The sequence below is a fragment of the Poeciliopsis prolifica genome, unplaced genomic scaffold (genome assembly GCF_027474105.1).
Source record: "Poeciliopsis prolifica strain line A6 unplaced genomic scaffold, Auburn_PproV2 SCAFFOLD014, whole genome shotgun sequence".
Taxonomy (NCBI): Eukaryota; Metazoa; Chordata; class Actinopteri; order Cyprinodontiformes; family Poeciliidae; genus Poeciliopsis; species Poeciliopsis prolifica.
This window is the reverse complement of record NW_026562389.1, coordinates 3,242,529-3,257,613: the sequence shown is the minus strand read 5'-3', so window position 1 is coordinate 3,257,613 and position 15,085 is coordinate 3,242,529. Positions and strand designations below refer to the sequence as shown.

The following is a 15,085-nucleotide window of genomic DNA, read 5'->3' as shown; positions in this document are numbered from 1 at the left end:
AACAAAAAGTAATAGATATGTAATCAAACATCTAAAAATGATCTCTTGTTATTCGTCATTTAGCGAAGAGAAATATTTTTTATACTCGTAACTGACCCCAAACAGAAAACGTTTGTCTGATTTTAATCCAATTTAGTGGTCAGACTGTCTGTTTTTCTAAAGTCTCCACTGATGATAAGTAAGATATTGACTGTTTATAAAGACTAGTAGAACCCCGTTCCATAAAAACAGCAGCACTTCTTCTGTGCTGATCATTTCAATGTTTTACATATTTCACTTTTGCTCCACACTCTACATATTGATATTTTAAAAAGCGACAAAAACATGAAATCTGAAAGTTTTGCAATAAAATCAATGAAGATAGGAAAAGATTTTTGGTAGACATTAATTTATTTTTCAAACACAAGTATTGACAACGGAACAAAAACATGAATTAAACTGATCTAAAATAATCAAACAAATATGCTGGACAATATGAACCACTAAATAATTAAAAACTTGAATTTAATTATATCAAAAAGAGTACTTGTTAGAATTTGGTCAACATTTTTGTTTTATTTGGGTTCTAAGAGAAGCAATCCACTAACAGTCTGGGAGGGACGAGTACATTCACTGCATAAAGTTGACTGATTTATCAGGGTCATAGTTACAGCATTTTGGTTTCCACTGCAACTGCAACTTTTTTCTGACATCAGATCAGATTTAGTAAAGACCTTTGAAGAGGTCAGAGGAGACATTTTACATTTATTTTGCTTTCAAAAACATCCGAAGGAATGTAATCTGGGTGAACCTTTTATGACTTACAGGCTCATAAATTCAACAGTGGAGAATTTTATTGATTCGATCGTGAAACATTAAACAAATGTCACGGATGATAACAAGATAAAATGTTTACAACTGATATTGTAGAGCTGCAATACTATTTCTTGACATATGTTGACCTTTTTTGGATCATGTCAGTAAAAAAACAAGGTTCCAGTGTGAAACAAAGTTAATGTTTTTGTAAAATCCACTAACTGATGGTGAAAATTTCAGCTTCAGGCAACAGAAGAATAATCTTTGATCATTCAAAGATTACCTGAATAATCTTTGAATGATTATTCAAAGACCTTTTTAAAAGTTTTTTTTATTTATTTACTTTTTTTAAGAAATTATAATCCACCTTACTGAAAGCAGTAACATTTTAAGTGAACATCACTTTTTGTTTTACAATGAAATTCTAAGGTGGGAAAACCTTAAGTCAGTGGGATGAAGCTTAAAGTGTTGAAACAAGCCCATTTAAAGGAGATCAAAGTCAACAGCAACCAAAAGACACAAGAGTCTTTCAAACAGCACCAATAAAATGGTTGGTCCTTTCAGTCACACAGCAGACCATTAGAAGACACTGTCTGGCATCCAGATAGATGTCGATCACATCAGCTTTGTCCTGCAAACAAAACACAAAGTGAAAACATTTCATTTCCCTTAAAATATTTTGTCAACCTTTACTTAAAAATAGCATACAGAAACTCGTCTTTATTTCACTCATCATCAGTAATGAGTGAAAAAATGTCTATTACCATTACAGCAATCAGATCCTTTAATCCCATAATCACCAAGTTTCTGCATGTTTTCACTGGTATTTTGTCAATTTATTTTTTAATATATAATTTTCTTCCTTCCTATAAACCCTCATAAATTTATACTCTTTCCTCACAAATACCTGAAGTTTATTAAACAGAAAACCAACAAATGACATTTATGTAACTATTCACGGTTATGAAGCTCAAAACGGAGACACTTCTACCAAGTAAATGGAGCCCACTTGTTGCAAATTCAGTTGATTTGGACTTCAGTTGGAAGCAATAAAATTGGTATAATGCAAACCATCTAAATCCTGAATGTCAACAAAACAAAAGAAAATATTAATCCAAACTTTAATCTACCAGGAGTACAAATGGTTCCACATCTGGACTGAATCAGTAAGAGGAACATTATAGAAACTAAATAAATTTTGCTGAGTTGCATCTGAAAGATCCACGTTAGTTAAGACAGGATGTGATTTAGTCAAACCTCCCCCACATTTCAAGCTTCTTTTTCTGGTTGGGCTCATGTTTACCACTCCTTAATCGCTTTAGTCGGATATTTTGACATAAACAGCAAATTACTAAAAAGCGACTCTGTTCCAATTCAGCATACTGATTTTTATTTCCAGATTAAGAAGCAGCTTTACCCTGGAGTCTGGCTATTTCTTGACGAATGTCTTCATTAACAGCATCTAAAACCTCGTTCTTCGGCTTCAGACCATCCAGAAAAACTGCAAAAACAGGATAAGCATGCAGTACCTGCAATCTTTAACATTTTTACAAACAGCGCCGCAGTTTGAGTTTTAAACATTGATAAGGTTAAAAGTAATAAAATCAGTACTATTATCATTAGAAAAGGGCAAGTTGCAGTTATCATAGAAGTACCTGTAAAAATCAATATGCAGCTCATATCTTGTCATTATTAAAATTGTACAAGTTCATAATCTAAAGGCCATTCAACATTTTAGATGTCCTCTCACCAATTTTTGAAGTGATTTTCTCCATCTCCTTGCGGTTTTGAAGGTACATCGGCCACACGTATTCATCGAAGTAGTTTGGAGGGTCTGGAGGCGCATACACCCTCGTACTGCCCAGACAAAAACACAGAAATAGCTCTGAGACTAAGATTTTACTGAAAAATGCTTTCAAAATGACACTGATAGTACCAAAAAAGAGAGATGAGTACCTCCGCCTCTTCTTACAGACGTCGTAAGGTATTTCCAAAAAATATCTCATGTCAAACATCTCATTTAAAGGCCTGGAAGGACAAATGTGAAAAGTATGATTAAAGGATGGCTAGGAGAATTTAATGCTAATGTAATAATATTTAATAATATAATATTAAACTGTGAGAAGCAGCAGAATTAATGGTGACCAGAAAAAGCAGGTCGATTATTCTACAAAACGTTTTCTATGTAATACAGGAGACAGAATTTCACAGTTTCTCTGAATCAGATTAGAAATTAAAAAATAAAATGAAAAAACATCCATCCACCAATCAATCTGTCCATCAATCTGTCCATTCTTCCATCCGTCCGTCCATCCATCCTGTATTTTATACCTGTGATTGAAAATGAGGAAACCTTCCACTATCAGAACGTAAAGTTCGTCATCAGTGGATGGACCTTTGGCTGTCAGGCCTCGCCGCTTCAGGAACTCATGAGGGTCTTTTCTCCAGGAGCAAACCTCCTTCATCATCTTCTCCATGTGAAGAGCATCAAGCGCTTCAAGAGAACGCAGTTAGCATCATCTCCATTTCTCAGCTGAGACACATTTAACACAAATTAACTTTCATACACAATAAGTGACATGAAACTTCACCAAAAACTTAAAAAGAGCTGGTTTAGAATTGTGGAAACTTAATTTCAGTCAAAATCCTCAAGTCAAATAACAGATTTGAACTTACTGTCATATTGCTTCAAGCCTTTACTGTCCACTGGTATCAAACAGTCATCCTGACAAGAATAAATAACTGTAAATTCTTATCTGTTGTGTCAGAAGTTGTTAAAACGCCAATATAATCTAAGGAAACCTTCATGGTTACTTTAAAATACGCATCCTGAGCAATGATGCAGCTGTTGTGTATTTTCTGGTGAAGAAATTGGGAGAGGGTAGATTTTCCTCCATTGGTCACCCTGCGATTAAAGCACATGGAAATCATAAACGAAGATGAATAAACCTAACAGAAAACACCAACTTTAGAGAATCGTAAAGAGTAAACAAGTCTTATCAGCCCTCACTGCCACATGGTTATCACAAAGTCTACTGATCCGTTGTCCTGTTGCTTCAGTTTGAAGAATTTTTGCACATTTTTCTCTCCTGTTTTCTCCTACTTTGTATTTAGTGGTTCCACCGGAAGCCCTTTACGATATGAAACCTTGTAATTCCGTTATTAGCGGTTTCGTTTTTCAGTGATGTAGTGTTTGCAGAGCAGCGATGCGTGAAGGTTCAAACATTTATTAGTTTGCTGAGAGCATTCAGATTTACTTACCCACCAACTCCAACAATTAAAGTCTTCATTTGCGAAAGCTCACGGCAAAACTGCTGATGTGTGTCACTAGTTATATGAAAATAACAAAAAACTCACGTTTAACCAAGAGACAACTGCATTGTTTACCTACACAAACACAACCCTCCTCCCTGCCACTCGTTTCCGCCCGAAGACGCTTGTGATTGGCTGAAGACGGTGTTACGTAAAGCTCTACTCATTGAGAAAGGAAAAATATGCGCCCTTGATTGGCTGCTGATTTGTGAAAAGATATTTCAATTAAAATATTAAATATGTTCCTAATAACATATTAGGAACATATAACGTTATCAATAGTAGTAACTGTTATTTTTACTGACTATATATTTTACATAAATTATTATGAATAATATATATTTAAATTTTTATATAAATTACAAAATTACAATGTATATCATTTGTTATTGTTTATTTTAATAAATAATTGCAAATTGTTTACTAAACAACAAAACAAAAACAATAAACAATTACAAATAATATACATTTTAATTTTTATATTCATTATAAAAAGTTACATTTCAGAATTAATTGACATGAATTATAAAATTAAAATGTATATTATTTGTAATTGTTTGTTAATTTCTGTAAAATACATAGTCAATAAAAATAACAATTACTAATATTAATAAGAATATTTATTATTTTATTGTCTTAATCTTATTATTTTTCTTTTATCATGTTATTATTTTTTTCTATCTATCTATCTATCTATCTATCTATCTATCTATCTATCTATCTATCTATCTATCTATCTATCTATCTATCTATCTATCTATCTATCTATCTATCTATCTATCTATCTATCTATCTATCTAGTGTCATGAGCTGTGCGCATGCGCAAGTCAAGTTTTCCGCTTAAGTTAACTTCCTCATTAGCAGCGTTAGCTTCAAAGTGATCCACAGTCCAGCGTCGTCTCTGTCTCAACCACCTTTTTTTTCAGTTCGTCTTGGAGCCTCACAGATGTCTAAGCCTCCTCCCAAGCCGGCCAAGCCAGGTAAAGCTACGTCTTCCGTGACTTTTGACTTAATTTCCCCCCAAAACCTTTGTTTCGGTGTTGTTTGGTACGTGGACAGTGCACCTTGTCTCGTTGAGTGGCTGACGCCGATGGGCGGAGGGTGCGCTTGTTTAGCTTGTCTGGAAGCTCGGGGTAGAAGACCTAAATGCGGCAATGAATTGCTTTATTTCGGGGATTTCAATAATATGACTTCATAGGTAGGACGGGGGTAAGGAGGCTTTATTTTGTGTGTTTGGTGGCTGGCTCTGAGGCCGCCGTCACTTCCCTATTCCCATCATTCATGCAGTCACTGCAGCTTGCTGCCCCAGAGGTAGCTGCAGTCAAATAGGTGACTGTGTGGTCACACCTCTGTTTTCTCATTGTCTTCCTTCCAGCGTAAAGGACGCGTTTTAAATCACTGGATTTATTGAAAGCAATATATATATATGAATACATCTTCTTTATTTGTAAATATGTTTCACCCAGAACTCCTCTAGTGTCATAGTTTTAGCTCTACGTTGTTGAAATTATGTAAATAAACAACAAAAACAAAAAAAACACTTTTTGCTACAGTTATTAATTGGTTAATCCAAAAAATAATCACCTGATCAGCCCAACATTTTATTGATAAGTCAAAAAGAAATGGTTGGGCTTTTCACATGATGTTGCAAGTATTTATTTTCTTTAGGTTGCATTATTTTGATCAAAGCTACAGTAAAGGGATGCTGTTTAGGAAATTTAGGCAATAAAATGATTATTTTCTCATTTAAAAAGGGAATTTAATTATTTGCATCTTTTAGTGTATTTATATTATTGTATAAAATAGGCTTAAATAAAAAATCTCCAAAATGTGCCAGTTTTATTTTTTGATCTCATTTAAACTAAATAATCAATAGAATAATAGATTACTGAAATAATCATCAGTTGTAGAAACCATCAGAAACGCATTTTATGTTTCAGCTTTTGGCTACAAATTAAATGTTTAAGAAACTCAAGGCACACACTATTAACTTAGATATCTACTTACGGCAATAAAGCAGGGGTAAAAATCACCCAAAAAAACTATATAGCCAATATATTTTTATTTATTTGTAAATGCTTATATTTATGTCAGAAATCATCCCTTCTGTTATCATTGTTTGTTTAATTTGATCCTGATCTCAGGACTCCCACGCTTGTATTTTGACACCAAGTTTGGTTACCAATGTTTTACAAAAACAAATTTTGATTTGACAAAAAGTAATCATTGGATTCACTGTATATTATCATTTCTATGAGAATTAGACCCACAATGAACAGAGATGCATCTCATCAGCGGTAGCAACAAACTTGATGGCTCCACAGAAGATTATCTGGATTATATTGACATGTCTGGTTCATCATATAACAAATTAAATCAGGTGCTGTTTTTCTGTCTGTATCTGGTTGTGCAAAGAGTTCATATTTAGTTTTGTTCCCTTTTTTGGATTTCTGCTTTTTACTGCTTAATCTTAATCTACTTAATATTTTACTACTTAATCAACTGTAATCACGAATCATAACAAATGCTGTATGATTATGAGTGTTGTATTCAGATTTAAGAAGACCAGGTGTGCAGATGTTGCTTTGAACAGCCGACATTTGGTTGGCAAGAATGGGATTTATTTTGCAAGTTGCAACAGATTTCCAGCCAAACACAAATTCTTGTATTTAGGAATTAAGAAATTAAACTGCTATTGTTGTTTTTTGTGGACTATACAAAAACTTTTATTTAGTCCTGTTTTGTTATTTTCCTCTTGAATCTGCTCTGTTGCAGAGGGCTTTAGATGAAGCCAGAGCCTGGCCTCCTGAGGTCAGATAGTTGTGTGTTTAAAATAACATGACTGGACCTGCAGAGCAGCAGACATGAACAGAAGTGGTGTTGTGCTGTGGTACAGACCCCCCAGTTTAACCGCTAAACACTGTGCATCTAAACATTCTAAGTGCTGAAATAAAAGATTTAAAAACTCCTAATTCTAATAATTGTAAATATGTTTAAACTTGTTGCCAAATGACCTTTTGATTTCCGTTTGTTACACAATTTGAGATTTCTTCACATGTTCTCCACATGTCATCAGACACCGCAGATAAACTCTCCATTTTATTTTCACAGCATTCCCAGTGAAAATGATAAATGCACATATAAGGAATGCATCTGTTTGTGGTTTTAAATTATGTCGTTGACCTAATCGGGGTGTGACCAGTTTGAAAAGGAAGTCGACTGAACAAAGTAACACAGGGTGATGACGCCTCACCAGAAGAAAGATGCACAGTTCGACTCGTTCTGGTCAAGCTGAGCCGAATCGGCGCCTCGTTATTCGTGTGCAACCCGGCAGCTCTGCTGTTGACCAAACTTTGAATTTGTGTTAACATGCAGCTCAGGGCTGTGCAACTTCAGGCTTAACTGTTTAAAAATGCTTCTATAAGCTTTTTGTGGGTTTCTGAGAGTCTTCTGCAGGCGGACCACAACCACCCGGGTTGCATTCTTGCAGCAAAGCGAACTCCAGGCCAGAGCAGGCCCAGGGGGAAGGCGCTGTTGCACAATGACCCACTGTGTGTCTTTTTGTGCTGCATGTAGTAATAAGTGTGTATTGTTATTGGCTGCAGGAGAATCACAGCGATTTGATTTGTTGTTATTACATTCGAGTATTTCACCATGTTGAAGGCAGCTGGGCTGCAGGAGTGAACTTGCTCTGATTGTGCTGCGACTCCTTTGTGTCCTTACTGTGTTTTTTCCAACATGGCTTCTGTTGTAACCCATCTAGCAGCTCCATGTGTCATTTAACAATCTGTTATGTTCTTTTGCAGGCCAAGTGAAGGTGTTCAGAGCGTTGTTCACCTTCGATCCCAGAACAGTAAGAGCTGTCATTTAATTTTGGCAATATTTTTTGATTAGTAACAATTTCTCAATGTAACATCAAAATTGAACTTGATTTGTAATATTAGTTATTTAATGTGTCAGTAAATCATGGCTAATTATTGATGCAAAAATAATGACAGATTTATAGAAAATTCTGGGACTTTTTTAACCCCATTCAAAGATGTTCAAAAAAATGTTTTGCCTGAATTGTTTTAAACTGTGACCTGTTGCAATAATCAACTAATCACACAGTAAAGTTAAAACAATCTTGATTCTGATATTGTTTGAAGGGCAGTTTTGTTTAAAGACATTCTAATAAATATTATTTATTGCTTTTAGTTGTTTTTATTCCGGTATTCTTTTTTTTTCAGTTTTAGTGTGGATTGCTATTTCCAAAATTAAAGTTTATTGGTCTTTAAACGTGCCATTATCAGTATTACAGAAAAGTAGTCTAAAAGATAACAATATTATTGTTTATTTTTGGTCAATTTATTATAAATGTTATGATGCTAATCAGTGAGTGTCTTAGGCTCATAAAGAATAGAATTGTTTTGAATTACAACAAATATTTTTGATCAAAAAATGCTTTTCCATGATTACAATATTTCAAGTATTGCCAGAATGCTTCAAAATAATGTTGCTGCATAATCCTTGGGTCTTCAATCCCCTTATTGGTGATAAGAAACTAAAATTTAAATCTCAATTCACATGTAAAATAATAATGATAAAACATGTTACTATGAATAATAATAATGCTTATTAAACTGAGTTAAATTTGTCCTTGAGTCCACAATTTTTACACTTTCAGGTTTAAGGTTCAAGTAATTGTTTTGATTTTCATTTGTAATCCAGACTAGTAATTTAAATGAATTTTGCATAACTGAGCGATGCAGGCACAGAACTTTCTATTTACGCAAGTCTGCCAAAATAACGCCTCAGATCAACCAGATGCAGTTCACCATCTGACCACCAGATGGGGGCAGAATGCCTCATGGAATCCTTAGAACCAGAACTTTAGATGGATTAGAGATCATTATTTATTTATTTGGCTTTTGTTAAGTGAGTTTTGAATGTTTCAAAAAACAATTCCACTTTTGGGGAAACAAAACACATTTTATTAAGTTTATATTTTATAACATGCTGCTGTCTTTTGAATATAAAAGAAGAACATTAAATGTATATGAGGGGAAAAAAGTTCCCTGTTTGGGTAAAATAATGTCAATTATTGATCATTTTTAGGGAAAGTGGACAACTTAAAAAAAAAAGACAATTAACTTGCTGTTTACATAAAAATTAGGGGGAAAAACTGCAAGTGTCTCCTATGTCTACCATTTTTTTTTTTTTTTATAATAAAATGATTATTCCCAATTTCAATAGTTTTTTTTTTATCTTTCAAAGAGCCAGATATGGTTCTGGAGCCACAGGTTGCAGATGTTTACTTTTTTCTCTTTGATTCCCAAAATGTTCCCAACATTTCCAAGGACCTATTTCAGTCTGCCATCCATTTCTTGGTGCATCTCTCAATTAATTTAGCAATCAGATCTCTAGCTATTGGAATTATTTTGTTTCTGAAGGATAGACTAAACCAAATTTTAAGTTGAAATTGTTTTAAGCACAGGCTGGTAGGTAAATCGAATGAAAATAAGGCAAAGTTGACGTTGAAGTCAATCAGTGTATCCAAGTGTCCCAGAGTAACAATGTGTTTTGTTTTGTTTTTTCAGCCAGATGAGTTGTACTTTGAAGAAGGAGACATTTTGTACATCTCAGATACGGTTGGTAGAAGTTGGGATTTCTCCGCCACATTTCTCATGATCTTTGACTCTGCAGTTATTCTTCCTCGTTAATGTGAATCCTGCGACCTCTGCATGTTTTTTTTTTTCTCTCCTTGCTACATGTTATACATCCCTTCTCAGATAACGTGCTCCATCTTGGTTTCACTTCTCCTTTTCATTTACTCTTAAATTTGCTCTTTTTATTCTGCTAATAAAAATGAATGTTATTTCAGAGCGACTCTAATTGGTGGAAGGGGACATGCAGAGGGAGGACAGGACTCATTCCTAGTAACTATGGTAAGTAAAGGAAAGATAATCCAGAAATAACCTAATAATTTCAGACAACAGTGGTCTAACATGATCTTGTTTTTCAGTTGCCGAGCAGGCAGAGTCTATTGATAATCCAATGCATGAAGCAGCTAAACGAGGTACGACTGTCTCAGTATTTAAATCGTTTGATCTTTAAATATTTTCAAGCAGCCTTGACCTTTTAAACTGCTTATGCTTACCAAACTTGGTGTGTTTTTGCTCATTTGTGTGTAATCTCAGGCAATATGAGCTGGCTGAGGGAATGTCTGGAAAACAAGGTTGGGATTAACGGGCTGGACAAGGCAGGAAACACTGCCCTCTACTGGGGATGCCATGGAGGACATAAAGGTAGACGGTCAACATTATGTTATTGTTGGTGTATTGTTTTGCATGTAACAAAAAGGCCGTTTGTTTTGGCCCTTCTTTGTTCCCTGTATGCATAATATCCTGAACATGTTCAATATGTTCTCCGTTTCCTGCCAGATGTGGTGGAGGTGTTGCTAAACCAGCCCAGTGTGGAGCTCAACCAGCAGGTGAGGTGGTTTTAAAAGCTCATTCGCAGCTTCACTCAAAGCTTGTTTGAAAATGTTTCCTGTTTTCAAATCTTCAGAGTGTAAAACTATAAGCAACTGTATTGGGTGTTAAATCAATAACTTCTACTAGAAAAGCACCAATAAATATGAGAAGTTTGATTTTTCTCCATCATTTATCAAATTAATTAAAAACTAAGATTCTGCATCTTTTGTGTATTGATGTTGCATGCATACATTTTTAAAAATATAACCTTTAATGTGCTTAAATGGGATGCAATGCCTTCCCTTTCATTTTATCTTATGCTTACTCTGACAGACTTTAAAGAAAACGAGAAAATATGTCTTGGAAATCAAATCAGTTTATTTATATCAAACCATTTATATCAAAATAACCAAATGAAATGTTGTCAAAAAAAGTGAGTATATTTAATACATACTGAGAATCAAATTCCTACCAATGACAGAAATCATAATGGAAAAACATAGATGAAAATATTAAAGTAAAGATGAATTTGGAAAATAGAGACTTAATTAAAAAGTTAATGCAAATAAAGTTGGCAATGGTCAACTTGTCTTTTCAAAATGTAACTTAATTTCTACTCAAGGATAAATTTGTAACCATGTTGGAAAATTTTTTTTCCCCCAAAATAAACCATTCTATGATAAAGTCAACAAAAACCAGACTAAACATAAGATGAGTAAACATGACTAAAATGTGACTGAAACTAAATAAATAAATTCTGTCAATGTTAACACTGAGCTTGTAATTCAATCTTCTATGAAGCTACATTCCTGACTTGAATAAACATGATTGAAACAACTTTTTAAAATTAATTTGCCGCTAACTTTCAAGATTAAACATGTCCTTAGTGTCACTGGTTGGGCGAATGGGTGTTAAATAGTTGTTTAATGATCTTGTCTTTATATTTTAGAATAAACTGGGTGACACACCGCTGCATGCTGCTGCCTGGAAGGGTTATTCTGACATCGTGGAAATGCTGCTTGCTAAAAATGCGAGGATAGACATCAAAAACAACGAGTGTAAACTGGCTGTTGAAATGGCCACCAACGCCCAGTGTGCTTCACTCATCAAAAGGAAGCAGGGAACCAGTAAGTTCTTACTTGCGTACAGAACAACATGGACAGGGAACCAGGCCACTGTAGAACCGCAGGAGAAACTGCTGCAGCTAACGCCACAGAAAACGGGTTTCCTAAAACATAAAGTTGATCTGAGATGTCGCAGTGATTCAGAACAAGAAGCCGCTCTTTAAGCTGTGGGAAGAGATGAAGTTGTTTGCAGTATTGAAAAACCTGTAGTCGAGCAGCTCCGAGTACAGCCAAAGAAAAGTTCTAAAATAACATTTGCATTTCTTACAGTGGCCGTCAGGTGTGAACGGCCAAACACATGAATGAAAACTCCAAAACGCACAAAAAACAAATGCAAAAGAAAAATTCTGCAACCACAGGAAATGGATGCAAATGGGAAATGCCGCAAATAGCAAAAACGGCAAATATGAAATGCTGCATAGAATGGAAGTACTCCAGACCACTAGGGGGAGTCTGGAGTAGGTAATATGCTGCTATTTTATAATATTGTAAATGACTTTGTTTAAAAATGGCACACCTTTTATTTCCTCAAACTATTTTCTGGGCATCCTGTCTTTACTGAGATTCTGAGCACCTGTGATTTGATAATCGACTCCTCCTAGTGGTCAGGAGGCCTTCCGTTCTGTGGTCTGAATTTTCAGTTTTTTATTCTTGCAGCATTTTTCTTTTTGTTTGTTTGCTATACATTTGTGTCACCTTTGTGTTGGATTTTGAGCCAGTGTGTTTGCAGTGCATCTTGCCACAGTAATTTTCAGACTTTCTCTCTTTTATTTAAAAGACACATTTTGTCAAACATAACAGACCAGAAGAAGTTGAGTATTTCCCCATGAGTTCCAGCTTTTTAATCCATCTTCCACCCTGAGATTAACACCTCAGCAGAACTGCCGACTCATCGCCTCCACTCAACTTTGCATTGATACAGAAATCAGACCAATTATTCACTGCATATGCGGCACATTGACAGATTAATTCTTTTGTATTGCCGTTACTATTTATTCATTTGCAGTCTACATTTTGGAGGATTTTCTTTATTTGTAAGGTCTGATAAATTTATCACTGTTTACAAAAAATATATATGACACAGTTTTGACTTTTTGGACTGAATGAATAGAATAAGTGAACTATTCTACATTTATAGGTTTGTTTCTTTTGTTACAGCCGTCATCCGGACACATAGCAATGCTGAGGAGTATTTGGATGACGAGGACTCGGACTGAGCCGGCTCCAGCTCGGTCAGACCGTCTTTGCCGTCTTACATTGTTGGTTCTCTGGAGGTCGTAGAGTTTGTTTTTTTTTTTTTGTTTTCTGCGAGTCTAAAATGGGATTATCTTCAACTGAAACTCCATTTTAGCTGAAATATCTTGTTCAAACACTTCAGTTTTATGCCCTCTGCATATTGTGTGAGTTTCAAAGCACTGCGTCAATCCCACCGACTGTCTGCTTTGCCGAGTTCATTTCCTCGTGGAGGGAGCGTATTTTGGAGCGTCAGAGGCAGACTCTGTGGGCTGAGGTGCAAAATGTACGTAGTGGGAGAGATGTGACCAAAGCTCTTCAGAGACACGCCTTAAAGCATGCAAATTATGTATTTATAATGGAGATTAAAGTGCCAGTGCAGATTCAGAGATTTATGACTTCTGTTTTGTTTCCAAGCTTTCCTGTCATTCCTGAACTCCTCAGTAGACCAAAGTGAATGAAACTGTTGCATCTTCCTGCTTCAAGGCAACTTAGACGTTTGCTGAAGCGAAGAAGTCTTCCTTTAACTTTTAGGATTAATTGGGTGAGTCTGAACCATTCTTGTTTGGTAATAATCAGCTTGTTACTCGTGGTTTTTTTCTCTTATTTCCACTGGGAGCAGAGTCCTACTCTCAGTTCACTATAACTGAATAACATTCAGTTAAAGCATCTGTCCTGGAGTTTGATGTTCGATTTGCAGCCTGGGAGAAAATGTCCAATTTATTGCTGCTTTTCTATCTGTATTTAACAAAGTGCCTTAAATCTATGCAACAGAATATTTGTTTCTTTGGTTGAGTGTAATGTTGCTTGTTTCGCAATTATGTCTTAAAACTGCAATAAAAATGTTAACATCCAGTCTCACTGAAATTCTCTGAAGCATTTTGCAACAAATTCAATACGGTGTGCAATTAGCTTAAAACTTTTTTTTACTTATTTTTGTAGTAGAATTAAATTTATTGGGGGGGAAAAAGAAAAACGGGAGTTCAGTTTCAAGACATTGTTTATTTAAAAAGTCAGCATTTTGACATTCCCAGAAGGCAGAAAGGGCAAACTTATGTAAAGACAGAAAATACAGCAAGTCGATGAAAGATTCATGCTACATAACAGCCACACGGGAGGGGAGAAAAGCAAGCTGAAGCAGAGAAATGTTCTGAAATGAATGTCCTTTCTCCAGTTTTACATTTAACCACACCGCTATTGTATTAGCAGAAATCAAATCTTCCTCTTCACAGAACAAAATACCCAACATTAACAAAAATAAAAACATTTCTTTCTTGCTGGTATGAAGTAGGAGAGCAGCATGTTGATGACTTCTAGTAGGAAGGATGGCTACAATTTAATCAAAACTTCAACTAAAGAACATTTGACAAATGTCTGCAGCAGGAGCAATCCTATTATTAACACTGAGCAAACAGCAGGGTACATAGTTTCATATAACTGCATGTCTCCATTGTGGTTTTCAACTGAAACAGTAGTACTCACACCTTTACTCCAAAAACATACTGTCCTGCTGCACCGATGTTAGGTCCTGTGTAACATATGTAATCTAAAAATGAGCAGATTGTGATGAAACCCAGGTTTTAAATTAGCAAAAATAAAGTTGATACATTAAGATTGACTTGCTTGCACAAGTGACTTTCTTTCAATAAAGATAAAATAATTTGCAATAATGTTGGTGGCATCTGTTTCCGATACTGTTAGAAATACCATCTCTATAGTTTATGCTAAGCTAACAAACTGCCAGATGAAGTTAATCATTACAATATGGTTTAGCATGAAGTAACCCTTTTTTTGTAAGTGTCAAGAAATTTTAATATTTCTAAAGTTTTTTTAATCTACAGGAAATGATTAGGGCACCTGAAAAAAATTAATTTCTCAAAATCCTGAGTAAAATAAAGTCAGAATTCAGAGTATTATACTACATTTTTGTTTTTGCACTCCCAGACAATGTTCGGAGGGGTAGGCAGGTCAGGCAAGTTAAAATCACACACTAATTTTTGTATTATGTTTCTTGCTAAAACGTTTTATTTTTAGATTTTTTTTAAGCAAATGTCCATGTCCTGGACAACTCACATCTCCATCACTGGAGCTGGTTGCTCCCAGTTATCCATCTGCATTAAAGTGAGAATTGTGAATTTATTTTCAGTGGCTCTGTCTTCTGTAAAT

At 35.0% G+C, this 15,085-nt stretch overlaps 2 protein-coding genes across 3 annotated transcripts; one reads left to right on the top strand and one right to left on the bottom strand.

Moving 5' to 3' along the window:
- Window positions 1–377: 377 nt before the first annotated feature.
- On the bottom strand, window positions 378–4,222 carry nmrk1 (nicotinamide riboside kinase 1). Of its 2 annotated transcripts, XM_055039016.1 has the most exons (8): window positions 4,057–4,222; window positions 3,610–3,700; window positions 3,472–3,520; window positions 3,127–3,289; window positions 2,752–2,823; window positions 2,546–2,652; window positions 2,213–2,296; window positions 378–1,426 (listed from the first exon to the last, which is right to left on the bottom strand). In XM_055039016.1, exons 1-8 carry the CDS (start codon window positions 4,083–4,085, stop codon window positions 1,416–1,418), a joined length of 606 nt encoding a protein of 201 aa, XP_054894991.1. In that variant the 5' UTR covers window positions 4,086–4,222; the 3' UTR covers window positions 378–1,415. The 2 variants fall into 2 exon arrangements, with proteins under 2 accessions (XP_054894991.1, XP_054894993.1); XM_055039018.1 differs by lacking the exon at window positions 2,213–2,296.
- Window positions 4,223–4,948: 726 nt separating this feature from the next.
- ostf1 (osteoclast stimulating factor 1) lies at window positions 4,949–13,780 on the top strand. The gene is made up of 9 exons (XM_055039055.1): window positions 4,949–5,087; window positions 7,914–7,960; window positions 9,687–9,737; window positions 9,971–10,034; window positions 10,112–10,165; window positions 10,287–10,394; window positions 10,530–10,579; window positions 11,512–11,689; window positions 12,845–13,780. Exons 1-9 carry the CDS (start codon window positions 5,054–5,056, stop codon window positions 12,901–12,903), a joined length of 645 nt encoding a protein of 214 aa, XP_054895030.1. The 5' UTR covers window positions 4,949–5,053; the 3' UTR covers window positions 12,904–13,780.
- The last annotated feature ends 1,305 nt before the right edge of the window (window positions 13,781–15,085 follow it).